Below are 27,895 nucleotides of genomic sequence, written 5' to 3'. Positions count from 1 at the left end.
TTTTTGTAACTTCAGTACTTTTTTCAGTTGCATGGCGTTTAATACCAAGGTGAAAGAGGACTGGTATCTCAGTTATCTGTACGTCCTGTACATGTAGTGAAATGACAAAAAAAATCTTTGCATCTTTGAATTGAATCTTGAATAACACAGAGGATACTGGTCCTGACCTCAGATCCAGAACCACGATGGAAGTCGTTTTGTGGCAACTTCCTTTTAACATTTCCTAAGTGATTTATCACTGTTTACTATAATATTATCCTCTAAAATGTTTCAGCATAAATCCTGTATTTTCTATATTTAATTCACTGATCATGTAAATGTTTATTAAAGCTCAAAGTAAATTCAAAGGTTTATATCAAAAACAGAGAAAACTGAGAAAACTGAAGAAAAGAGACTTTTTCAGTCAAATCTATTATTAACTGAACATAAAATCTAATGTCTACAACCTTATTTTGTATTTATTTATTTATCATCTTGTTGCCTATTTTATTATTTTTAATCCAGTTTAGTTCATTTTGTGGCTTATTTGGTTCATGTTACTTATTCTTTTTTTGACTTATTTTTAATTTTTGCTTATTTCATTGATCACTTTGGCTGATTTTGTTGTTTATTTTATTCTTTTTTACTTCACTCTAGTCTTTTTTTTTGCATACATATACTTACGCAACATTAAAATGAAGAAAATAAACCATAAATGCGTTGACTCATAGAATCAGACACTACAGGTGTCTGTGTTTTTCCTCATTTACATCGTTTTTCATCTTTTGAGTAAAAGAAAAAAAAAGAAAAAGTGAGTTTTTCAGTCAAATTTATTTTTATTGACATGACATAAACCCAGTGTGTCCATTCACTGTCATTATACATATTTATATGTTTATAATTTCAGCTGCTAAGGGGTTATTGTTTAAGCGTTTTTGTTTTTGTTTCTCCATTTCTATAAATAAACTGTTGTATCTCTGTGTATTAATGTCATATATAAAATAAACATAAAATAAATATTATATAAATACACCTGCTGTTGTAACAGAGTTCAATCCCCTCCAACCGTTTGATAGAAACATGTTGTTGTTGTTGTTTGTTGACTTGGTCCATGTTGTGTCGTTGATGCACATTCCGATTCTACGACTCATTAGAAATATTATGGGATGTGGTGTTTCTGGTGTATGTTTTCAGTTCACACTCGGCCTCTGAGACTCTGGCGCTGGTGCTGGCGTCGGTGTGTGCGTGGCGTTTATCGGTTGTGACATGTCGGGGTCTGGGTGGAGTGTGAGCAGAATGCATGTGACAGAGGAGGCGCTGGACTGGTCGCCATGACAACACGATTAGAACCAGGAGACATGACACTCTCCCAGACCCGCCCCCCTTTGATATGTCACTCCAGTGGACAGTGAGAAACCCTCTGTGTGTATGTGTGTGTGTGTGTGTGTATGTGCGTCTTGGGGGGGGGGGCACGAGCACCGTCCTGGATTGCACACTGGACCCATTTGATCAACATCATGTGATCCAGACTAAATATTTAAGCAGAAGGAGTCAGTCAAGACCACCTGTAGACCTGGACCAGGAGACCAGGACCACCTGTAGACCTAGACAAGGAGACCAGGACTGCCTGCAGAGCTAGACCAGGACCACCTGTGGCCCTAGACCACCTGTAGACCTGGACCAGGAGACCAAGACCACCTGCAGACCTAGACAAGGAGACCAGGACTTCCTGTAGACCTAGACCAGGACCACCTGTAGACCTGGACCAGGACACCAGGTCCACCTGTAGATCTGAACTAGGAGACCAGGTCTCCAGGTCAGGATGTCTGTCAGAATCTTATTCATACAGTTTGTTTTTACATTTTTAACATTTTTTTTATTTCACCAACTTGATCCATAAACATAAATACCAAATAGTCAATAACTGTCATATTTTTAACCCTTTAAATGCCATGTTTATAATAAAAACAAACCATATTTTTAGATGCAAAAAACACATTTTTTTTTTCAATATTCTACGTAAAAATTGTGTTAGTTTTTTTTTTTAATCCTGTCATATGTCAATGATTAACGCCAACATTGGTTAATATACATTATTATTTTTTGTGCTAGGTCAAATATTAAAAGCTAAAATGTGTCTGTGTGCATTTTGTACTCACTAGGTAGAAGGGTGTTAGTGTAGGAATTTAACATTATTTACAATGTGATGATTTTAGTGGATGGGTCAGAATGTTAAAAATCAGACAAAAATGAACAACTTTTGAATTCTGACCTTAAACAAATGATGAAAAACAATATGACCTTTAATATCATGAAGTGTAAAGTGTGCATAAAATGTTCTCCTGAATACTGGAAGGACCATTAAGAGGTTTTATTGTACAGATTTTATTCTCCAGTGGCTGATGTTTTATTTGTCATTTTCTCTGTTAATCATCACAATGTTCTAGATGTAAAATGGAAAAAGGATGAACCCGGTGAAAGCTCGTCACCTCTGTGGTGCAGGAGGAAACTGTCAGACTAATTAAATCCTGCAGGGTTTGGGTTTTTTTTAATGGGATGCGTGTTGTTTCTTGGCAGCTTCCTCATGTTTTGCTTGACCTGTCGACCTCTCAGCTCCGATGAACGACGCAACTAAATGAGCGTCGGTGACAGACGACGGCGACGAGCCAACAACACTCCCACATCTGCCTCCGTATGTGACCAGACAACGAGGAACGCCGCCGTAACTGGGGACGATGCCTGCTGATTCAGTGGACTCTGAGCTGAATGAACGCTTTTATGAATATTAACCATTAATTATGAATCAGTTGTATCCACTGGTTCAGATTTTTAACAATGAAAACATATCTGTGTTTGACATTTATAAGTAAATCTGAAATAAAGACATACATAAACTCAAAATCAATATGATTCATCAAACTGGAAGTTGTTTTAATCTTAATATTTCAGTTTAGAAGTTTAATATCAATATATTCAACTATAAATCACATCCGAGATAATCATAGTAATCACTATAATCATTGAATTCAGACATTATTCCTGAAACATTAGGACTATTGGGATTTTTTTGGGAGAAATTAGGCCTTTTCTCTTAAAATTCTGACACTTTTTCAGACTATTAGGACTTTTTCTCAAAATGTTATGATTTTTCTTGTGATTTAACCTGGAAATTTTCCATCTCAATTCTTGTAAAATTTTGACTTTTTTCTGGAAAAACATATTATAATCTTAATATTGCAATCATATTCTGGAACTTTTATTTGACCTTTTATCAAAATTTATTCTGATAAAATTAGGACATTTTTCTCAAAACAGTCAGACTTTTTCTCTTTAAATATCAGATTTATTCTTGAGAAATTAGGATTTTATTTTATTTTATTTATTTTTTTGCAGAGTATGAAGTTTTAAAAAATTATCAATCTTTTTTCAATGATATTGTGACTTTTTCCTGAAAATGCTTCAACTTTTATTGATCGTGATTTTTCTCTAAAATATTAAAATCTAATCCCGCAAAATGTTAACTTTTGCCCCGAAGTATTACAACTTATTTGCATTAAATATTATGACTTTATTCTGGGAATATGTTTTACCAGAGATTTTTTAAAGATTGTAAAGAATATCAGTGAAAATAAGGCTAAAACAACATGATTTAACCTTTATTAATAATAAGACTTTTTTCCCTTAAGAATTTTTTCTTTCTTTTTTTTTTTTACAACTTCTTGAAATACTTTGATTTATACTTATGTTTCTCATAATATTTCTGACTTTATTCCAACAATATTTTTGACCTTTTTCCTGAAATATCTCAACTATTTTAACTCAACTATTTTCTTTAAATATTGCAATTTCAGTCTCATAAAGGCTTAACCTTATTCTCAGTATACATTGTGACTTTTTTCTTGATATATCATGCCTTTATTCTTGTAATATTTTGACTTTTTCCAAAAATATTACACCTTTAACAGTGTAAATTTGTCTTCAAATTTCTCAACTTTATTCTCATAAAGGTTTGATTTTATTCAGCATTTAAGAAAAATGTGGGTTTTTTTGAAATATTAAGACTTCTCTTGAAATATCAGATACTTTTCATCATTAACTTCTTCCTAAAACTCCTTTATTGTATCTTATTTATGGATTTACGTGGATAAGTATTAGATAGTCAAGTTTTTCAACCTGTTCTGTGAAAACAATCAATCTAATTAAATTTTTCTCTGACATTAAGGTCTTATGTTGACCCTCCTGCGAAAGGTCAGAGGTCACTATTTTCTTTAGATTTTGCAATTTCAGTTTCATAAAGGCTTAACCTTATTCTCATTATATTTTGACATTTTTTCCTCATATATTATGACTTTATTCTTGTAATAGTTTCACCATTCTTGAAATATCCGATCCTTAAAACTATTTTATTGTATCTTATTTATGGTTTTTCGTGGATAAGTATTAGATTGTCGTGTTTTTCATCCTGTTCTGTAAAAATATTAACCTTATATTAATGAACCTAATTTAGTTTTGATCTTATGTTGACCCTCCTGTTAAAGGTCAAAGGTCACGGTCAGCCCTACTGGACCAGTCTACATGCGTTTACAGTACATGTTCATGGTCGGACCAGCTGTCGTGCCTCCAGGTCCAGTCATGACAGGTTGACAGGTTGTCATGGTGATGGCCGAGCCTGTAAACAGTACACCTCGCCCTCGCCGTGCTGGCCCCTCCCCCTCCCCCTCTGACTCCGACCCCCCCACCCCCCACCCTCTAATAGCTGCTGGCCTGGAGCTGTTGCTGCACAGACTTGGACTCAGTTGCCCGGTCGTCTCCTAAAGTGTCAGAATTTGACTTCTGTCCAGATAAATGTCCACTTCTTTTAGATTCACAGCTCGTGATGAAACGGCTTCAAAAACACTCAGTGCCATCCTCCTCTGAGTCTAGTTTATCCAGAACGCCGTCGCTCATTTTATCACAACTGTCTTATTGTGCATTTACATGTGGATGTTTTTATTAAAACGTGAATAATTCCATGATAGTTATACTTTATACGCCTTTTACTCAATAACTGCACATATATCAGACTGTTCATCTGTCAGTTTTGCACATTTAACATACCATTTACCTCTGACAATTTGCACAATTACTCATCCATTGCACATTTCTATAAATATATCCCAGAGCAGTTTATATATCATTCATATATAAAGTACTTAGTAATACTAGTTTATATTTTTATTTATTTTTATAGTTTTTATAGTTCATAGTTTATGCTTATTCTCTTTGGATGCCATTCTTCAATGCCACTTTGTTTTGTTTGTTTTAATTTTCTAGTTAAAGCAGCATAAGACTTCCATCACAACTGTTTTTTTCAAATGTGTCAAACCCCAGTGATAGCCTAATTATCACAAATCCATTAGTCTTTTTATGTTTACGCACCTGAATCACTTCCCTCATGATGAACAACATCGAAGATGACTCCATCATAAACACAGTCCACTTGTTTACATAAAAAAACAAATGTCACTCAGGCCTTTTTGGAAATTTTGTGGGAATGGCAACCAAGCGAAAGAGGTTTCTCACAGATTCGGCAAGAAAACGAGCCAGATCACTACAGCATAAAATTATCCAGTCCACTTGAGTTGTTTTACAGAATGAGTATAGTTGGTGGATGGAGGTAAAGGCACACATTTGGGTTCAGCACTCAGAAGGTCCAAGTGACGTTTGGGTTTGTTATGTAAACATGCGGACTGTGTTTATGATGGAGTCATCTCCAAAGTTGTTCACCATGAGGGAAGGGATTCAGGTGCGTAAACACGGAAAGACTAATGGATTAGTGATAAGGGTACCACTGGGGTTTGAAAACATTTGAAAAAAAATTGTGACGAAAGTCAAACGCTACTTTAAATTGTTCTATTTTTATACATCTTAAATTCTCTTGTTCATTCAGTGTGGACGACAAAGGAAGATTTTCAATGTACAAGGAAACCTGTTTATTTACTGAACATGACAATAAAAGGCTTTGAATCTCTTTGAATCTTTGTTCGATGAATGTATGAAAAAGTGCAGAAACAAACATCTGACCCCAAATACATGTTCTCCTTTGCAGGGGTGTCAAACTCATGTTAGTTCAGGCTCCACATTCAGCCCAATAAGATCTCAAGTGGATCAGAACCAGTAAAATAGGAACAGAATAACCTATAAATTATAACAACTACAAGCTTTGTCTCTTTGTTTTAGTGCAAAAAAACATTTAATTATAAAAAAAAAAATTTACATTTAAAAACTAAACTTTCACAACAATGATTAACACCAACATTGGTTAATATACATTATTATTTTTTGTGCTGGGTCAAATGTTAAATGCTAAATGTGTCTGTGTGAATTTTGTATTCACTTGGTAGAAGGGTGATAGTATGGGAATTTAACATTGTTTATAATGTGAAGATTTTAGTGGATGGATCAGAATTTTAAAAAATCATACAAAAATGAGCAACTTTTGAAATCTGACCTAAAATACATTGTGAAAAATTATATGACCTTTGATAACATGAAGTGTAAAGTGTGCATAATACGCTCACCTGGATACCAGAAGGCTTTTTTTTTTTTCTTTTTTATGACTTCTTCTTTAAATACTTTCTAATAATTCTGACTTTATTCTAATAATATTTTGACCCTTTTCCTGAAATATCACAACTATTTTAACTCAACTGTGTTCTTTATATTTTGCCATTTCAGTCTCGTAAAGGCTTAACCTTATTCTTACTATATTATGACTTTATTCTTGTAATATTTGGATTTTTTCAGAAAATATTACACCCTGAACACTGAGTTTTAAATGGGCGTCTTCAGCCGCAGATGAGCAGTTTACAGGCGGTGGCGTACAGATCAGTGATGTCATTTCCTGGAGGTTCAGTGCCATTCTTAGCATCTCGGTGACACATGGTCCATGAAACCTCCACCTCCGTCTCCGTCCCAGTGTGCGTCCAGTTTTCTAAGTTGCAGTATTTACATCGGCTCTAATCTGCTGTGATGTGTTCGGACATCAAATCTGTCAACATCACAGTCAGCCATCTGCGGATGAAGAGTAACAAAGATAGACGAGGGCCACTCCGGCGCTGAGGGCAAAGGTCACAGAGGGCTGTCTGCGAGTCCCATCCCCCCACCCCCCCATCCCCATCCATCCATCTACATGTCCATCAATCCGTCCGCCGTCCCCCTCCGTCCTGCTGACAAACTGGGTGAGGACTGAGGCCTTTTCTGATCCGCCTGGACAGATGGACGACACTCGCTCCAAGAAAAGACAAAATAAAGACACGGACGGATGAGAAAAAGGACGAATGTGACGATGACACCAGGACAGAGTTGGGTTTAAAGTCTTTTTGCTGCTGAGTTCAGCCCAGTTTACTGCAGATATCCGCGGGTTTCACTGAGGATTAAAGCTGCAGAGTTTGACGGTTTGACAGGAAATCCAATAATTCCCTCTCAGCATATTGATATTGAAATGATCTGACAAGAAACAAGAGTTCTACAGCCTTCTCTGGACTCCGTTCTCAGACAGGTAGGGGTTAAATATAACATTGAGAGGCCTAATGACCAACTACTATTGATTGATCAATTGTTTTTGTTTAGAAAATATCACAACATGGTGATAAAGTGTTGAAAAGATGCCCTCATGTGTCCGGATTTAGTCCAAAACCCAAAGATACTCAGTTTAAACTCCCAAAAAAAAAAAAAAATTCCAATTTAAGAAGCTGGAATCACAGAAAATTAATTTTTTTATGAAGAAGAAGAAGAAGAAGAAGAAGAAGAAGAAGAAGAAGAAGGAGAAGGAGGAGGAGGAGGAGGAGGAGGCAAATAACCGCCTTCATTTCAGAGAAAGTGAAAACTGTCTCCTGAAGGTGACAGAACCTTCACAACATCCAAGATTATGGATCCAGACCTGGTCCACAAACGGTTCACCTCCTGGGGGACTGAGATCTGCTGCAGTTACAGACCTTCAACCATAGCTATGAGGATCTGTTCGGATGTTTCCAGATTCTTCACTTCCGACTGTCTTATCTAACCCACATGATCCATCATGAAAACAAAGATGGAACATTAACATCAGGAGGCTGCGTTCTGATCAGACTGTAGGTGTTTAATAATGTAAAGAACTGTTAGATAAAAACCACTCTCTGAACCTCCAGGTGTTTCAGAGCAGGCTTCACCTTTGACCCCAGGTCTTACCTTCTGGATCCAGAGAACAGTGGAGACCTGAAGTCCCTCTTCTTCATGAACTCAATGATTCGTAGTTCTTTCCTGGTTTGGGCGGGGGATTCAGGGGGGGAGGCGAACAGGGCTCGCTCCAGTTCGGCCTCAGAAATTGGCCAGTTTAACAACTCGGACACACGTTGACTGGGGGGGGGGGGGGTGGCGTTTGGAGTGAGGGGTCAGTACAGTGTCAAAGTGAAGGAAGTAAAGAAGTGACAGAGGTGAAGAAAGGAGGGAAAAGAGAAACGTGAGCATGCAAACAACAAAAAATGACAAAGAAAGAACATGCAAACAGGCAAATTAAAGCAGAAGTGGATCATGAAGGGGGGGATCGGAACCGGAACCGGAACCAGAACCAGAACCAGAACCAGAACCTGATCTAAAACTACTCTCTAACTGTCCATTTTTACTGGGTCCAAAGTCTGGGTTGAGTTTGGGCTTGAATTCATCTGTTTTAACATCAGTGATAAACAAAACAAATGCAAAAAAATAAAAGTAAAACCTTAAGATTAATCAGCTATTAGCATCTGTTAGCATCCGTTAGCTACTGCAGAATACAGACCTATGAGGTCTACAAGTCCAAACCACAGAACCAGAACCAAGACAAGGACCAGAACCAGGACAAGGACAGTGATGGTGTGAAGGGGCTTGTATGAACCATCAGTGCTCGCCTACTGTTTCACCTCCCTGCTATTCTTTTTTTTTTTTTTTTTTTTTTTTAACCATTGAACCATTGTACAAAGTCAAAGACCCAGGACTGGATCAGACCAGACTAAACTGGACTGGACCGAAAGTGACCGGACAAGACTGGACTGGACTGGTTTCATACCTGTTTCCGTGGACATGGGAGGCACAGAAGGCGAAGCTGTAGTGAAGGAGGGTGGGGTCGATCATGGCGCCGTTCTCCGCCCTCTCCAGGAGGTCGCTCAGGTAGCACAGGTGTCGGTGGCAACCACGGACGCCGTAACGAGCACAGTACTCATCCAACACAAACACCTGACCCGGACTGAACCAGCCCTGAAACGCACAATGAGACGTACAGACACAATGAGATACAATGAGACACATAGGCTACGGTCAGACTGCAGGCCAATGTGGCCCAAATCTGATTTTTTTGCCCATATGTGACCTGTATCCAATCTGTTAAAGACAGTTTGAACAGCACAAATCTGATTTTTTCAGATCCAGTCCAGGCCACTTTCAGATGTGGTCCTAAATCCAATACGTATCTGATATTTTCTAATGAGACTTCAGTCTGAACAGCCAGGTCGCATTTATCCAACCTTTACGTTATTGAAATGCAACAAACGTCACAATTCTCTGTCCCAGGAGGAGCAATGGTGAGAAAACCATATTTACTTCTGTAAACACAGCGCGTGCCTATGTGGTCACTTATTATGTCAGGACCTCTTTTATGCATGCGGGTCACTTTACAGTCGCATTCAGTTCATACTCAAAACTGATAGAAGTCGCATTTAATGTGTAATATGAACGAGCCCACAAAATAATTAGAGTTCACCAAAAAATACAAATTGTGCATTAAGACCTGTTTTCTGAATGTAGCCATAAACATACAAAGACAAACAAAGACAGTCAGAGCGTTGTGTTGTAGATATTTTTCAGTATATATAAAATATTACATATGAGAGTTTGTGAATAAGGTTTTAGGATCTAGAGATACTTACAGAAAACAAGCTGCATTAGTTCAGTAATAACATGATAATAATGTGTTAATACTTGATAATAAAGAACTAACAGTCACATCAATACCACAGGACTTCGCAGGCTTTAACAGTAATATTAAACCAAATCATCCTGTTTCTGAGTCTGACTCTATGAAGCCTGTGGGTAAACTGAAGCTGAAGCTCTTGTGCAGGTGTTGTAGGTGTTTCGTACCAGGCAGGAGTAGGAGTCATTGAGTCTGTGGTCCAATGTGAGGCGCTGGACCAGCTCAAACAGCGAAGCGTGGTCAAAGTTACAGGGGTTAGCAGAAATAAACTCATCCATGCCGTGTTTCTGGGCTCGATCAGCGTCTGTGCACATGACAAATCAACCAATGAGGAAACTGACAGACAGACGACAGTCAATAGAAGAGGAGATGTAAAAGGGTGTTAATAAAATGTAGTAAAATGTGCCCACAATAAAGCAAATCTGCATTTGACCAACGACAACAGCCAATTCATGATTTGAGCTGAATGGGAAAAAACACACTCAGCTCCAACTGTGTTTATATTTTTGTATGTTTTGATTCGTTTGTGCAGGATTTAACTCCACTGTGGGCGCGTCATGAACAGGCAGGTAAAGGTGAGGCAGATCTGGAGGTTAGAGGTTAGTTCTGGTCTCAGGCCCACATTTATGTTCATTCAGGTCCAAACCTTCATCACGTCCTAAACCAGAGGAGTCAGCGGATCGACCTCTGAGGGACGCCAGGTTTGGTGATACAATATCTCAAATTAGGATCATGACAAAGTAAATATCAATGATAAACTTTCAATATCCTTACTCATTATGAACAGATCAAACAACCAAACAGTAAAGATTTGACCATAGGGTTATATCAGAAATGAGTTTTGACCAATGGCCTGATTTCCCATCCCAAGTCGTCTTTGTCTTCATCATCTTCGTTAGCTATTTCTTCAAACATCTCCTTCTCTGAAACTACTGATTGGATTCATTTAATTCATTTATGTATCTTCCTTGGGACAATGTCTACGAAGTTTCCTCACAGTTTTGAGAAATTTTGATTTTTGAATTATTTTTACAAATTTTTGAGGTATTAAAAATGTTCCTTTCCTTCTAATGGTCCATATTTTGATGGTTTATAACATGTAAATAGTTACAGATATCAATCTAGTTCCTATTGATCACTGATAGAAGTCATATGTGAACTCTGATTGAATGAGTTGAGTTCTCCTCCAGTGAAAGTACCATCCACTTCTACTGGGAGACTGATCCCCTACATCCAGACCACAGGACTCTAACATAAGAGACAGAACCTGACAACCTCACACATTCAACTGGGGATTGATTCACAAAGAACAGGACGCTGACATACAGGGTACTGGTAATATTTTTTGATAAATAGTGGGTTTTTATGCTGGTTTCGTTTTCTTTTGTGTTGGGTTCTAATTCTTCTTGGATCAGGTTTATATATGGTATTAACTCTGTTGAGGTTAAACTCGTATCATGGTCATCTTTGCGGTTTCAGGTGGACGTCAGTTCACCACTAGAGCCACTCGTCACGTCACCCCATTCCAACCTGACGTCTGAAGACACTGATGAAGGTTACACCAACCACCGACCCTGGGATTTGTCAGCCAACGACCTCTTCACTGCCGAGCGAAGGCACCCCAGCTGTCAATCACCGACAGACAAAGACCCCGGCGCCGGAAGCCGATCGCGTCCCCTCAACAAGTCCCACCCACCTCCCCCAAAAATCTAAAAAGGTGACATTGTGGTCCCCCTTCGGTGAGTGGCGGTGGGCTGTCAGGTCGGCTTGATGTGACTGAGAGGGAATGGAGGCGGAGGGTGGACAGTAACATGCACTGACATTAGTCACCCCGGTCCGTCTGGGCTGGGGAGGGACCACCCTGACAATGATTGACAGCTGCTATTCATGTATGGATCCACAGGAGGGTCTGGGCCGGGGTCTGCGCCCATGGTCAATAATACTCCAAATGATCAGTACCATATTAACATTCAATAAACAAACATAATATTATTATTTTTTATATAAAATGAATGTGTTTAATTGCAAAATAATATAATTTTAAGACAATATTTCCAACTATCAAACTCCTAAATCTGCATTGGTTCATAGTTTTTGCACCATTGTGTAGAATTTCCATCTTTTCCTTTAATAAAGATACTTTTATGACAGCTCCCAAATGAATTCTTATCTCTAGTAAGCCTTGTTTAAGTGATTTATCACCGTTTATTCTCATATTATCCTCTGTATTTTGCATTTTTTCAGTGTAAATCAGCTATTTTCTTATATTTAATTCACTGATTCATAAAAGCTCAGATTAAACTTAATGGTTATTTAATCAGAAACAGAGAAAACTGAACAAGTAAAATCAGTAAAATCTATCAATAAGTGTCTCCATCCACTGTCATTCATCAAACTCCATGGGTTTGTGGGATTCACATATTAAGATGATTTTTAAATCAACAAATTATGCAACAAAAATGATCAAAATACCTGTTAAATAAATTAAAATAAAGGAAGTATTAAATCAAAATTGAACAGAATAAGCATTAATTGAACAAAAATCAAAAAGAATAAACAACAAAGTACGAGTACAGTATTGAAGTATTTGTACTCCCTAACCTCTGGTATTACTGCAGTTTCCTGAAACAACATCTTTCCTGCTGTGAGTTGAATCAGTAATAACATGATTAAAAAATAATAATCATTAAAAAAAATCCTAATTTAAGCAGGTACAGAAACAACAGTAAATCAGCATTGCTTGTACTCAACGGCAGAAAAGGTCACATGACATGGCTCGACGAATTAGAGAATGATACACTGTCACTGAAAGTGTGTCGTAATTGGAAAAAAAATCTGTTTTTGTGTTTTTTGTATCAAAAAATATGGGTTATTTCCATTACAAACAGAACATTTAAAGGGTTATAATATGACACTTATTGAGTATTTGACATTTTTGTTCATGAAATATAAGAAAAAAAGTAAAAAAAAAAAAAAAAGTTAAAAAGCTAAAAACAAACCGTCTGTAAAACATTCTGACATTACTACCCCACTGCACAGATTACGTGGTTTAAGTGAGTAAAGGACCTCTAGGGGCCGATACCAGAGGATTCAAGTCTGTCAACGGCAGACAGAAATTCCAATCGTTCTCGTTCGACTGTAGCTGAAAATCTGCTGTTGTTTTATTCTATTTGATCAAATACGACAAAACAAATTAAACTGTCAGTCACCGTAACAAGAACGAGGGTAAACTGTGAAGCTCACGTCACCTCAGAGCCGTTGAAAACCTCCTCCTTAATTCCTCTTTGTTGTTACAGTGTTTTAATGTGGTCTATTTTGATGTGGGTCGGCGGTGGCGGTGGCGTGATGATGTTATATTATTCATTGCACTGATCCAGGTGTGAACTGGCATGTAGTTATTTGGTAACATTGACTGATTGCTGCCTGATTTAATTGTGCAGCATCCACACTGTATTATTCATGGCCTGGCACTCTTAACGTGGTAATTACCAGCTGCTGGGACTCAGTGGGGCTGCAGGGGTTGTGTCAAAAACAGCTCCCTCACTAAATTCACTTATACAAATACACGTTAAGCGCCGCTGTTCGCCGACAACAAGCAGGAGGCTTTTTTTTTTACCAGCTCTGCCCCCACTGCATTCTGGGTCGGATAGACTGTCGTCGTCACTTTTACACCTGTGTAACGTAAAAGAAAAGGAATTTAATGTGGAAATTGTTAAAAGAGCAAAGTCGTCTACCAAATATAGTTTGCATAATTTTTTTGGTATTTTGTTTGTAAATTTTATGACTAGATGAATGGAAATAGAAACCAAACATTCAGAATATCTGCAAAAAAGACGACTTTTCCCCATCTGATGCATTGTTTGTCCAGTTAACAACATATTTTGCTGAAAAAGTCCCTTTTTCTTCAGTTTTCTGTTTTGATATAATAACCTTTGAATTTAAAAGAACATCTACATAATCAGCAAAGAAAATGTTGAAAAATACCTGATTTTTGCTAAAAAATTAAATAAAATTCTTTTAGATCAAGGATGTCCAACTCATTTCAGTTCAGGTTCCATATTCAGATCAATATGATCTAAAGTGCTTTTATGTTTTATTGTTTTATTGTGATTGATTTTATATCTGTACAGCACTTTGACTGAAAGCGCTTTACAAATAAATTATTATTATTATTATTATTATTATTAAAGTGGATTAGACCACTAAAATGAGAACAGTGAAAAAAGTAAAATTACATTATGAAAATGTTTACTTCTACAAAGTTTCCTTAAAATGTGGATAATATGAACAAATATGAAAAACTGACAAACAGTTTTAACAATATTCTCAGTTTATCATTTCCACATGTACATTATAACTTCAGATCACAGCAGATGTATAAACACACAAAACATTTAATAACAGGCCGAATATTAGTACAATTACACTGATTTATATTAAGACATTTAAGGTTCATACTGTATTTATTCAAGTTATTTATATTTTTTTGTTAAATAATAGTTTGTAAATGTAAACATTTTTGTGTAATTTTACTTTTTTTACACTAAAACAAGACAAGCATTTGCAGTTGTCATTATTTCTGTTACTCTGTTATTATTTTACTGGTCTGATCCACTTTAGATCATATTCATCTGAATGTGGAACCTGAACTAAAATGGTTTGAACATCCTTGATTGTTAATATCTTCAGTGTAATTTTTGTATTTCATTAATCTATTAATTTGGTGGATGGGATTGGACCCTTTGGTAGGTGGGATTGGACCCTATGGTGGGTGGGATTGGACTCTTTGGTGAATGGGATTGGACCCTTTGGTAGGTGGGATTGGACACTATGGTAGGTGGGATTGGACCCTTTGGTGAGTGGGATTGGACCCTTTGGTGAGTGGGACTGGACCCTTTGGTGGGCCAGTTTTGGCCTGCAGGCTGTATGTTTGACACCCCAGGTCTAAATGCTGTCAGTTCTACATGCAGGTCACCTTATAGTTTGTCCATTCATGGGCTGAAAGATCTGAGTAAAAGGAAGAGCAATGGAAGAGCAAAAAAGAAGCAGGAGGAAGAAAACGGGCGAGGGAAGCACTTACCCTTTAATCCAGCTACAGATGAAACGGTCAAGGTTTAGAAGAAGACGAAGAGGAAGAAGGAACAAACAAACAGAAACATAAAGACACACAGCAAAGCCACCAGCACTGAACACTACAGCAGATCTACGACGTAGAGCCAACAGCAGTGAAAGATGATAACCAAGACCACAAACCAGACACACAATGGCTGAGCAACAGAAACTACCATCACCAACCAAAGACCAGATGCATCAGCCGAGAAATCAGGAAGTTCTACATGTTCACAGGAGATCATATCAACTTACAAGAGTCTGAATTAATGACTTAATGAATCAACACACTGAATGTTTGGACCTTCATGACGTGAACCTACAGAACTGGGATATGGGTGCGTCCAGTTGCGGTGCCGTGCCCCCCCTGGAGTTCAGCTTCTGGACCTGGGTGGGAGGGACTGGTTTGTGGGACTGGCCCGTGGCCCGGTACATGGCCTGGACCCACAGGATCCGGTCCTGCTCATCATCGCTGGCAAAGATCACAGTGTCTCCCTCTTTCACAGCATTGAAGAATGTCCGACCACCGTCCAAACCTGCAGGACACGCCACGAGGAACAGGAAAACCCAACGTTAAGGAAATCTGTGACAGGGTCTGAATGTTTGGTGTTTGGCTGTTATCAACGTGGTGATCATATATAGACAAAAAGGTGGAGCTGGAGAAGATAAAAATAGTTCCAGTGTCCCTGTATGTCAGTGTCCTGTTCTATGTGAATCAATACCAGTTGAATTTGTGAGGTTGTCAGGTTCTGTTTTATATTCTAGTCCTGTGGTCTGGATGAAGGAGATCAATCTGCCAATAGAAGTGGGTGGTACTTTCACTGGAGGAGAACTCAACTCATTCAATTAAAGTCCATATATGACTTCAATCAGTGATCAATATGAACTAGATTGATATCTGTAACCATTTACACGTTATAAACCATCAAAATATGGACCATTATAAGGAAAGGAACATTTTTAGTATTTCAAAAATTTGTCAAAAATCAGAAATCTAAATTTGTCAAAATTGTTAACAAACTTTGTAGACATTGTCCCAAAGAAGATACATATAAAATTAAAAATTAATCCGACCAGTAGTTTCAGAGAAGATTGTTGAAAGGTAGACACTGGTGACCTTGAGTTTGACCCATCAAGGTCAATCAAGGTCAAAAGTCATGGACCCAAATGAAAGTCCATATGGGACTTCCTATCAGTAGTCAATTGTAACTATATTGACATCTCTTACTGAGAACTGTTATATATTCAAGAGAGTCAAGAAATCATATTCAGAAAACATATATGAAGAATCTAATCTAGTCTTAATAGTTCTGGTTTTCATCCATGAGCATCTGCACAGATAAATGGTTGTTTTATTCCACAGCTTCTGCATCTGTGACTCCTGTTGGTTTTCTGTCTGACCTCAGAGCAGTTACTGCAGTTTCGATGCTCAACATCACACAGAAAAAAGAGCAAACGCTAAAATGAGTTGGCAGATGTGCCACCTTTTAATTTTCTGTTAACGGGAAACAAGCATCTGAGGTTTGATGTACTTATTGATCCCACTGTTGTTCTGCTTGGAGGATCATAGTGAAACTAATCAGTGAACTGGTGAAAAGGTGGAGTCTCTGAACACACTGAATCAGAAAACAGCAGCTGCATCCACCTACAACAGAGACATCCAATTCATGTTAGTTCAGGTTCCACATTCAAACTAATCTGATCTAAAGTGGATCAGACCAGTAAAATAAGAACAGCATAACCTATGAATAAAGACAAATATCAAATATTTCTCTTTGTTTTACTGCAAAAAAAGTAAAATTAAATTAGGAAAATGTTTCTATTTTCAAACTATTCTTCCTCGAAAAATGTGAAAAATATGAACCTGAAATTTCTTAAGAAAAATCAGTGCAGTTTTAACAATATTCTGCCTCGGTTTATTGTTTATACATGTACCTACAGATCACAGTGGATCTACAAATACACAAGACAGAATATTGGTACAACTACACTGATTTTTCTTGAGAAATTTTAAGTTTGTAGGTTTTTTGTGTTATTTTTTGTTAAAGGAAAGTTTGCAAATGTAAAAATTTTCATAATGTAATTCAATTTTTTGCAATGTTTCATACTAAAACAAATAAAGTGGTATCACATTGGGCTAAATGTGGATCCTGAACATCCTTAACTGTTAATATCCTCAGGGTAATTTTTACAAATTCATCCATTGGGCCACATTGGACCCTTTGGTGGGCTGGTTTTGGCCCAGGGTCCGTATGTTTGATACCCTTGACCTATTAACGCCAGATTATCATGTCAGCGCTGCTTCACAATATATGTAATGAAGTCTTGTTCAGTGACCTGGTTGATGTCCTGTGTGATGGTACTGTTCTTACCTGGTTGTGGGTCAGTGTAGTCTACAGTGTAACCATCCAACTGCAGCAGCTCCACTGGCTCCGCCTTCTTCTCTCTGTAGCTGCACATGGCAAAGGTGTACTGACTCACCTGAACCAATCAGAGACAGAGGAAACATGCAGTCATCAGATACACAACCATGGACACGTAGAACCATTAAGAACAACAAAACATTTATCCCTCTGGTTTCCCACCCAGCGGTCCTTCTAACTACCATATATATACTACACATAAAAACTGATTAGTTATTTGTTTTATCTTTTCATCCTGTCATATGTTAATGATTAACACCAACATTGGTTAATATACATTATTATTTTTTGTGCAAGGGCAACTGTTAAATGCTAAAATGTGTCAATGTGCATTTTGTACTCACTTGGTAGAAGAGCGTTAGTGTAGGAATTTAACATTTATAATGTGCTGATTTTAGTGGATGGGTCAGAATTTGAAAAATTATGCAAATTATACAGGTGAAAAGGATTACAAATTAAATATTAACAATAATGGGAGTAAAAATAGTGGGAAAAAGTAAAAAAAATAATTAATAAAAAAAAAAACATCCCATCTGTTGGATCCAACCTCTGAAAACTGCATAGTATCAGAGCAAAAACTGCAAAAAGAAGCTAATCCTTAACCTGAGCATGAATAATAGATAAACAGAAATATATAACATCTAAAAAATATCAAAGCCCATGAACAAACTGAAATACAGTAATGAGATATCTGTGAGAGGTCACTGCCAAACCCTTCCATTTCTTACTTAGTGTTAGGCCTAAGTGACAAATGATTAAAAATAAGTGTGCAGGTAAGGAAGTGAAACAGTAAACACAAGCGACCAGAGGGGGCACTACCAAAACATATGCACATGTGTACCAACTGCTTTTAAGAGCACTAGAAGTAGTTTTTCTACTTTCAATGAAATATAAATCTGAAATTCTTATCATCAATGTTTAGAATAAAGATGTGTGTGTAATTTGGGATTAGAGACATATGGGTTAAATTCTATACGATATGTTTATACATAAATGAAAACCTCCAGTTTGTGCAGGTAAATCGTCCTGAATCTTACAGACTGGACTTAAACTGTCTGAGTTTTTTTCGTATAAATGGTCCTTGTGTTAGTGAATCAAAGGCCCCCACCATCTCATATTTCATGGTGGGGCTGGTATGTGAGCATGGCGGCTGTCATGTCAAGCTCGCCGTATTGTTGTGTGGTGACATTAGCATCGCTGTAGCTTCAGCTCTTGCAGTTGCTGTAGCTATCACTGTAGCTTTAGCTGTACTTGTAGCTCTAACTGTAGCTGTAGTTGTAGTTGTAGCTATAGTTGTAGTTGTAGCTTTAGCTGTAGTTGTAGCTGTAGCTTTCGCTGTAGTTGGAGCTGTAGTTTTAGCTATAGCTGTAGTTGTAGCTGTAACTTTAGCTGTAGTTGTAGTTTTAGATTTAGTTGTAGCTTTAGCTCCAGTTGTAGTTGTAGCTGTAGCTTTTGCTGTAGTTTTAGCTGTGGCTGTAGTTGTAGCTGTAACTTTAGCTGTAGTTGTAGTTTTAGTTTTAGTTGTAGCTTTAGCTCCAGTTGTAGTTGTAGCTGTAGCTTTTGCTGTAGTTGTAGCTGTAGTTGTAACTGTAGCTGTAGTTGTAGCTGTAACTTTAGCTGTAGTTGTAGCTGTAGCTTTCGCTGTAGTTGTAGTTGTAGCTGTAGTTTTAGCTGTCGCTGTAACTTTAGCTGTAGTTGTAGTTTTAGTTGTAGCTTTAGCTCCAGTTGTAGTTGTAGCTGTAGCTTTTGCTGTAGTTGTAGCTGTAGTTGTAACTGTAGCTGTAACTTTAGCTGTAGTTGTAGCTGTAGTTTTAGCTGTGGCTGTAGTTGTAGCTGTAGTTTTAGTTGCAGCTGTAGTTGTAGCTTTAGCTTTAGTTGTAGATGTAGTTTTAGCTGTAGTTGTAGCTTTAGCTGTTGTTGCAGCTTTGGCTGTAGCTGTAGTTGTAACTGTAGTTGTAACTGTAGCTGTAGTTGTAGCTGTAGCTTTAGCTGTAGTTGTAACTGTAGCTGTAGTTGTAGTTGTAACTGTAGTTGTAGTTGTAGCTGTAGTTGTAACTGTAGTCGTAGCTGTAGTTGTAGCTGTAACTTTAGCTGTAGTTGTAGCTGTAGCTTTAGCTGTAGTTGTAACTGTAGTTGTAGTTGTAACTGTAGCTTTAGCTGTAGTTGTAGCTGTAGTTGTAACTGTAGTTGTAGCTGTAGCTGTAGCTGCTGCTGTAGCTGTAGTTGTAACTGTAGTTGTAGTTGTAGCTGTAGCTGTAGTTGTAACTGTAGTTGTAGCTGTAGTTGTAACTGTAGCTGCTGCTGTAGCTGCCAGTCATTTCAGCCTGTCTTAACCAATCAGCAGCCGGGGCCGATCGGCCGCTGTCGCCACCTCCGCCGCTGTAAGTGGCAGCTCTCAGTGCGGATGCAGCTGCATTCGGTGTGTGTGTGCGTGACAAATGAGATTCCTCACAACGGCGCTGATGAGACCCCGGGCCACGTGGAAGACGGAGGGAACCGGACCGACTCTCCAGCAGCTCCCTGGCCTCCAGGACTCAACCAACTCCCCCCACCCCCACCTCCGACCCCCCACCCACCCCGAACACACCGGCTTCTCCTCTGCCGGTGCCCATCTCCTCTGTGAGCTGTCAGTCAAGCAGAGCGACGGCGGGTAAACGAGAAGGGGGAGGCTTCAGTCCGTTACGCTCACATCATTACAGGAAACACATGGACACCAACCATGCACATGATTTGCTGGATGTGGCATTTGTGTTCTCAAACAAAGTTCACCAGCCAAAAGCAAAAAAGTTGGATGCAAACATGTCGACATGAGCTCAGTGAAGTTTTTAATTAGACCCAAAAATACAATTACAGATGATTAGAAATGTTTACCGTTAAATCTGAAAGCAAACGCCGTAGATAACACCTAATGAAAACCAGAACCCTCTGACGACTATGATCCACTTAGATCCATTATAAAACTCAGTCCATATCAGTGGAACCTGTATCCACCCAGGTTCTGAGGTTTAACCCTTCATACATATTGATCGATTCACAACAATAACACAACAATCTTTGTGCACACTTATTTAATATATATCCCCATAATATCTTATTTACTGGATTCATAGTGTTTTATCTATGTGTTTTAAATGTAATTTCATTTAGCAGTGCATCTATGATGTAATGTTTTACCAATAAAGACCCAAACAGTGACTGGCAAACAAAACCATCCACTGATGTAAATGTTTAATACTAGTTGATCCATTAATCCTATCAATACATGGAAATAATTGGTGTAAAATACAGTTTCTCATCTTTTCATGGTCATCAGATATGGCCCATTTGGACATTCAGAAGCTCTGTAGTCCCTAGGAAACACTGTCATCTTCTACAACATTGATTCACTAGTAAAACCCATGGAGTTGGATCAGTGACAGTGGATGGATACACTGGGTTTATGTTCAGTTAATGATATCTTTGTTGAAAATGTCACTGTTTTTTCAGTTTTCTGTGTTTCTGATATAAAAACCCTCAACTTAATCTGAGCTTTAATGAACATCTACATAATCAGTAAATTAAATACTTGAAAATACACAATTTTCACTGAAAAAATGCAAAATAAAGAAGATAATATACAATAAATGTTGTAAATCACTTAAGAAAGATTAAATATTGAGGAAAATTCATTTGGGTACTGACACAAAAGTAGCTCTGGGTCTTTATGGGTTAAATAACAAAAAAAAAAAAAAAAAAAAAATCAGAATCTGAATTCTTAAAAATCGTAAGTCTATTTTCCTGTATTCTTGAATAACAAAACATAATTAGAGAAAGAATCACCTGGATAGTGATGGAAGCTAATGGGACTAATTAATATAGTTGAGGTTGTATTTTACCCACAAACTAAAATAGGAAATGTTTATATATATATATATATATATATATATATATATATATATATATATATATATATATATATATATATCATGTTATGATCCAGTCAGTCCAAAAGCATTAGTTCAGATAGCTTTCAATAAACATTAAAAATGTCCTCCTTTATACCTTTATATGCGACTTTGTATTGGGAGGAGGCTGTCCTGACTTCTAACATCTAAATTTCAATGGATGACAATATCATTTAAATGACTTTTTACGTTCTTCAAAAGTGTGTTTATTTATGTATCTTTTTGATTTATTTTAAAGGGAAGTTGAAATATTAAAATTGATTTTGTGTTTTTTTTTAATTCAAGAAATATACGTCTAAAAAGCTGTCCTGTGTTTTCATGTCACTACCGAAACATGAGTTATAGTCCATAGGGTGAGTCTGTTTTCAGCCACATACACCAAATATTCACCAGATGGTGAGTACAGAAGTAGGACCGATTTTAAGTAATTGCGTTGCAAATTCTGAAAATCATAATGCTTTTTTAAGACTGTCACTACCAAACACATAATTTCTGCAAATAAATAAATGTTTTTGTTTTTATTGATCAATATTATGTTTTTATGTAGGGACACCTTCTCAAATCTGTGATTAGTAGACATTGTTAACCTAGCATTGCTGAGTTTTGTTAAAAAAAGCTAAAATTGTCACTACCAAAACAGTCACAACTGTACCATAATGGCTGTTGGTATGCTGCCTCTTGGCCAGGTCGTTATTGTAAATGAGAATCAGTTCTCAACTAACTTACCATCGTTAAATAAAGGTTAAATAAAGAAATAAATGAAAGTATTGCTCAAGGTGAAGTACACCAGTTATTGTTCACACATAGTAACTTTAGTTGTGGAAAGTTCACACACTCTGATGCCTTCTTTACCAGTTTTATCTTTAATTTGTAACTCCACTCAAATGTTTGTATTGAATGTTTTTAGTTATGACCCTTTTTTATCCATCCAAATAAATGGACATAGACGTTAGATCCACTGGTCATGTAATTACTACTACTGTATTATAATGAATTGACAATAAGGTTAAAGTCTCATTCCTTGTCTTAAACGTACATATCTGAAATTCATCTGCATTTGACCCATCCTCTGGGGAGCAGTGGGCTAAACCTGTCATGTACTTGGACTGAATTTACCCCACCATTCCAAACCTTGATGGTGAATGCCCAGCAGGTAGGTATTGGGTCCAATTTTTGTAATTAATTTCAAACATAAATTATGTTAAAATTTAGAAAAAAATAGTTAAGTTACAATAATATAACCTTTCAATCTAAAAATTATGGTCACTACCGCATCAGTATAGTCACTGCCGAAACACAGGTTATTTTGTCAAAAACAAAAATGTTTGACACCAACCAACATTTTATGATAAAGATTGTCTAGGTGTACGTCTAATTTCAACTATCAAAGATTCTGAGGGCCATATAATCACATTTGTAATTGTTACAAAGAAAGATGACACGCAGATTTTAACGAATCTAAAAAAAAAAAAAATCAACATTATTATTATTTATTTTTTTTTTTTTCAATATTAATTTAAATCTGTTTTGCTGTGAAAACCTTATAAATTAATTTTAGAAAAATAGTCTGTACAGGGGCTGGTGAAGTAAACTATGCAAAGTTAAAACAATGATTTTTATTCTGAATGGAAGTCTACATTTTGGTGGTGACAAATTGGGGAAAGTAAATTAATTAACACATAAATTTGACAAAACAAATGAACACTGAGTGTACCTTTAACAAATATGTATCCCTTAGATATAGTATAACAGATATATGGCAAAAGTTTTTATGAAATAGCGCACATACAGGGTGGGGAAGCAAAATTTACAATATTTTGAGGCAGGGATTGAAAGACAGTGTATGACCAATTAGTTTATTGAAAGTCATGAGAATTTATTTGCCACAAGAAAATTTACATAATAGAAAATGTTTTTATTCTGTGTCCTCCTTCTTTCTCAATAACTGCCTTCACACGCTTCCTGAAACTTGCGCAAGTGTTCCTCAAATATTCGGGTGACAACTTCTCCCATTCTTCTTTAATAGTATCTTCCAGACTTTCTCGTAATAGTTTTGCTCATAGTCATTCTCTTCTTTACATTATAAACAGTCTTTATGGACACTCCAACTATTTTTGAAATCTCCTTTGGTGTGACGAGTGCATTCAGCAAATCACACACTCTTTGACGTTTGCTTTCCTGATTACTCATATGGGCAAAAGTTTCTGAAAAGGTATGGATAATAGTGTTAGGTATGATTATGACATCAATATATGTTTGGTTTCAAAACAACTGACATAGTGCCTGCTGAGAAAAAACAACTAAATGTTCATTGTAAATTTTGCTTCCCCACCCTGTATTTTTAAAATTCCAACTCTGAATCTGAACCACTTCTGTAGAACAGCATATATATATATATATATATATATATATATATATATATATATATATATATATATACATACATACATACATACATACACACATACATGCATACATATATACATACATATATGTAAGGGTAGAGACTGCGATCTGGTAGGATCGGCGATTCTACCAGTAGAGACTCCGATCGTAGTCTCTACTGGTAGAAACTCCGATCCTGCCAGTAGAAGGGTTAGGGTTAGGGGTTAGGGTTAGGGTTCGGATTGGAGTTTCTACCAGTAGAGGCTCTGATTGGAGTTTCTACCGGTAGAGACTACGATCAGAGTCTCTACTGGTAGAATCGCCGATCCTACCAGATTGCAGTCTCTACCCTGACATATATATGCTCATGGTATAATTGCCACAGTCATATATCAAATTGTGCTAACATGAAGTAGCAGTGTTAATAGACTATAACCACATAATTATAATTACACGTGACAATATTTCTGTACTCTTATTTTTCTACATTTCTTTTAATTAAATTACCCCCGGGAATAAATAAAGTTTTCTGAATCTGAATTATTTATCAGTACTGTCTATATTGTTTAATACAAATTGCTGCTCAAATTGTTTAATATAGTGTTTTACAGAAAGATAGATAGATAGATAGATAGATAGATAGATAGATAGATAGATAGATAGATAGATAGATAGATAGATAGATAGATAGATAGATAGATAGATAGATAGATAGATAGATAGATAGATAGATAGATAGATAGATAGATAGATAGATAGATAGAGTTTTTGTTGGTTATGTTTTCAGCGGGGCTTGTTTGTTTGACTGTTAGCAAGATAACTCAAAAAGTTCTAGATGGATTTTGATGAAATTTTCTGGAAATGTTGATACTGGCAGAAGAAACAAATGATTACATTTTGTTGGTGATTGGGGGGGGGGGGGGGGGGGGGGGGGGGGGCTGATCGGCCTTGGAGGAGGTATGTGCTCTCCGAGCGCTTTTCTAGTTTATTACGTCCACCATGGAACGGTGGAGGTTATGTTTTCATCAGGGTTTGTCTGTCTGTCTGTCTGTCTGTTTGTCTCTCTGTCTATTAGCAAGATAACTCAAAAAGTTATGGATGAATTTGGATGAAATTTTCAGGAAACGTTGATACTGGCACAAGGAACAAATTATTACATTTTGGTGGTGATCGGGGGTGGGGGTGAGGGGGTTTGATGAAATTTTCAGGAAATGTTGATACTGGCACGGGGAACAAATGATTACATTTTGGTGGTGACTGGGGGGGAGGGGGCTGATCCGATTGCTTTTCTAGTTTATTTATTTGCTAGTATTATTAATTTCTTTCCTGCTACTTTAATTATACTTAAATGGAGCGACTGTAACACACAGCAACTAACCCTGGGATTAATACAGTATTTGGATTCAATGTGTGACTTGTAGACAGAAGATAAATATAAGCACCAAATTTTAATAAGTTAAGTATAAAAGTCTCTATGGACATACTGTCGGGTGGTGAAGTCTATGAACTGACATGAACTGAACTGAAATGAAAAAACTGGGATTGAATGAACTGAAACTGAACTCAGACAGATGTGTGATTAGTTTGAGCACGAAGACGAGGCTTTAGCAGATCTGTAATCAGCCTGGACGCCCAGAGGAGGGTCATATGAGGACAGAGGAGGAGGAGGAGGAAGAGGAGGAGGAAGAGACGAAGGAGGAAGAGGAGGAAGAGGAAGAGGAGAAAGGGGGAGAAGAGGAGGAGGAGGAAGAGGAGGAGGAGAAGGAAGAGGAAGAGGAGGGGAAGGAGGAAGAGAAAGAGGAGAAAGGGGGAGAAGAGGAGGAGGAGGAAGAGGAGGAGGAGAAGGAAGAGGAAGAGGAGGGGAAGGAGGAGGAGGAGGAAGAAGAGGAGGAAGAGGAGGAGACAGAAGAAGAGGAAGAAGCGGAGGAGGAAGAAGAGGAGAAGGAAGAGGAGGAAGAGACAAAGGAGGAAAAGGAGGAAGAGAAGGAAGAGGAAGAGGAGAAAGGGGGAGAAGAGGAGGAGGAGAAGGAAGAGGAGGCAGAGGAGGAGGAGAAAGAAGAAGAGGACGAAGTGGAGGAGGAAGAGGAGGAAAAGGAGGAGGAAAAGGAGGAGGAAAAGGAGGAGGAAGAGTCACCAAAATGTGGAGTCACATGACCACCCTGAAGCAGACACATGTACAGAACCATGCAGAACATTAGTGAATCCACTGAACTGGACCACACAGACCTTCAGTTAAACTCGGTCCAGTTTATTTCAATACGTTCTGGTATCGAACAAAATGGGACAAATCCACCATATGTTATTGAACAACACTTTTACAGACTCAGTTTATCACATGAACGGGTTTAGACGAGAACTTCACTGAACCTTTATGGTTCAGTTTGAACTCACAGAGTTGGTTTAAGGAAGAGATTCAGGGTTAGAAAAAAAGGACTTATTAATATTAACAATGAATCAGGAAGAAAATAAGGAAAGGAGGGAGGGAGATTATATGTGTAATTATTTTTATAATTCCAAACAGTAATAAACGTTAGTTAATGTTTTTTTAAATATTCATTATTGTTTATTAAACATTAATTGTTTATTAAACATTAGTTTTTGTTTATTACTGGATTCAATAATATTCAGCCTTTAGTTACTAAAGAGTTTTTATGGTTTTATGTCTATTGTTCTTTTATCATTTTTATTTCCATTTAAACTTATAACAACATAATTCATGATTTTATCTGTGACATAAATTCACCTTATTTGTTCACAGATGTAAATAATGTTTACATTAACTCTATACAGTCACCTGTTATTTCAGGACACATTAGTTACAATTCAATTAACTGTTAATTAATGGTTAGTTAATTAATGCTTATTAATCCCAAAGCTAATGTTTATTAGCTTGAATAATTCATATTTTGTTGTTTTGATCCTTATTAGTTTATTCTTTCATAAATCAGTTCATTGTGACCTCCTGTTGCTGTTTTTATTGTTGTTTGTTTTCGTTTTTCTGGCTGTTTTTTCATCTGCTTCCTTTTGTTCTTGATTTGTGTTGAATCTTTGGGGGTTATTCTTATTTTTGTTTGTGGATGTTTTTCAGGTTGGCTGTTTCATTTTGAGTTAAATGATGATTATCTTCATGATCTGTGGTTTTAGTTTGAGTCCAATCCTTCAACTGGGTCTAAGTCTAAACCATCCACGTGTCCATTTAACTCCTTCTGGTCTGGACTCGGTGGTGTTTGGTCGAGGCCAGAGCGGCGGCGGATGGAGTGGAGGTTGATCGTGCACAGACTCAGTCAAAACAAACACACATGAGTGCGTCTATTGGCCGGTGTTTGTCACTTGTTATATATTTAGCTGCGAGCGTCGATGCTCTGGAGTCGACGGCTTGTGTAGCTGCGAGTGTTCGTCCAGCGCGTGTTCACTCCACTTTGTCAATCGTCTGTCAACATGTAGCTCTGAGACATGTCCTGTTCAACGCAGCAGGGACAGCCCCCCCCCTCCGCCCCCCCAACACCAGCCGCAGCACCAGACCCACCTCCCATCACAGAGCCACCAGGAAATGGCTCCTACCCCCCACACCACCACACCCCACCCCCCCCTCCTGACAAAAGCCTGCCTGGCTCTCCATCATCCCCCTGACAGCCCAGGGAAGAAAGACAGCTTTAACGCATCGCATCAGGACTCTGCAGGACCACGACAGAGGGGGGCCACGTGGACCAGATCCAGGTGGACAAGATCCACATGGACCAGATCTGAAGTGAACTGGTTCCACATAGACCAGATCCACATGGACCAGGTCTGAGGTGAGCTGGATTCATGTGGACCAGATCCACATAGACCAGGTCTGATGTGCACTGGACCCATGTGGACTCAATCTGAGGAGAACCATATCCACATGGACCAGGTCTGAGGTGAACTGGATCCATGTGGACCTGGTCAGAAGAGAAACAGATCCATGTGGACCAGATAAACATAGACCAGGCCTGACGTAAACTGGATCCATGTGGATCCAGTCTGAGGTGAAATGGATTCATGTGGCCCAGATCCACATGGACCAGATCTGAGTTGAACTGGATCCATGTGAACCAAGTCTGACGTGGACT

General features: G+C 37.7%; 1 protein-coding gene and 1 long non-coding RNA gene across 2 annotated transcripts in view; one reads left to right on the top strand and one right to left on the bottom strand.

Annotated features, from left to right (window-relative positions):
- cadpsa (Ca2+-dependent activator protein for secretion a) overlaps positions 1-27,895 on the bottom strand; it is a 215,487-nt gene that overhangs the window by 91,613 nt on the left and 95,979 nt on the right. The window contains exons 10-15 of the mRNA XM_030133642.1: positions 17,422-17,530; positions 15,373-15,585; positions 15,021-15,032; positions 10,108-10,244; positions 9,041-9,228; positions 8,188-8,355 (exon numbers count right to left, since the gene is read on the bottom strand). Of these exons, the coding sequence (XP_029989502.1) occupies positions 8,188-8,355; positions 9,041-9,228; positions 10,108-10,244; positions 15,021-15,032; positions 15,373-15,585; positions 17,422-17,530 (827 nt within the window). The remainder of the gene's footprint in view (positions 1-8,187; positions 8,356-9,040; positions 9,229-10,107; positions 10,245-15,020; positions 15,033-15,372; positions 15,586-17,421; positions 17,531-27,895) is intronic.
- Positions 12,382-26,272, top strand: LOC115419049 (uncharacterized). The gene is made up of 3 exons (XR_003935391.1): positions 12,382-12,504; positions 14,314-14,315; positions 26,260-26,272. It is a non-coding gene; the product is annotated as an uncharacterized LOC115419049 (long non-coding RNA).

This window comes from Sphaeramia orbicularis, chromosome 5 (assembly GCF_902148855.1).
Source record: "Sphaeramia orbicularis chromosome 5, fSphaOr1.1, whole genome shotgun sequence".
NCBI classification, from domain to species: Eukaryota; Metazoa; Chordata; class Actinopteri; order Kurtiformes; family Apogonidae; genus Sphaeramia; species Sphaeramia orbicularis.
Note: the sequence above shows the minus strand (reverse complement) of the source record. Positions and strands in the feature narration are given on the sequence as shown.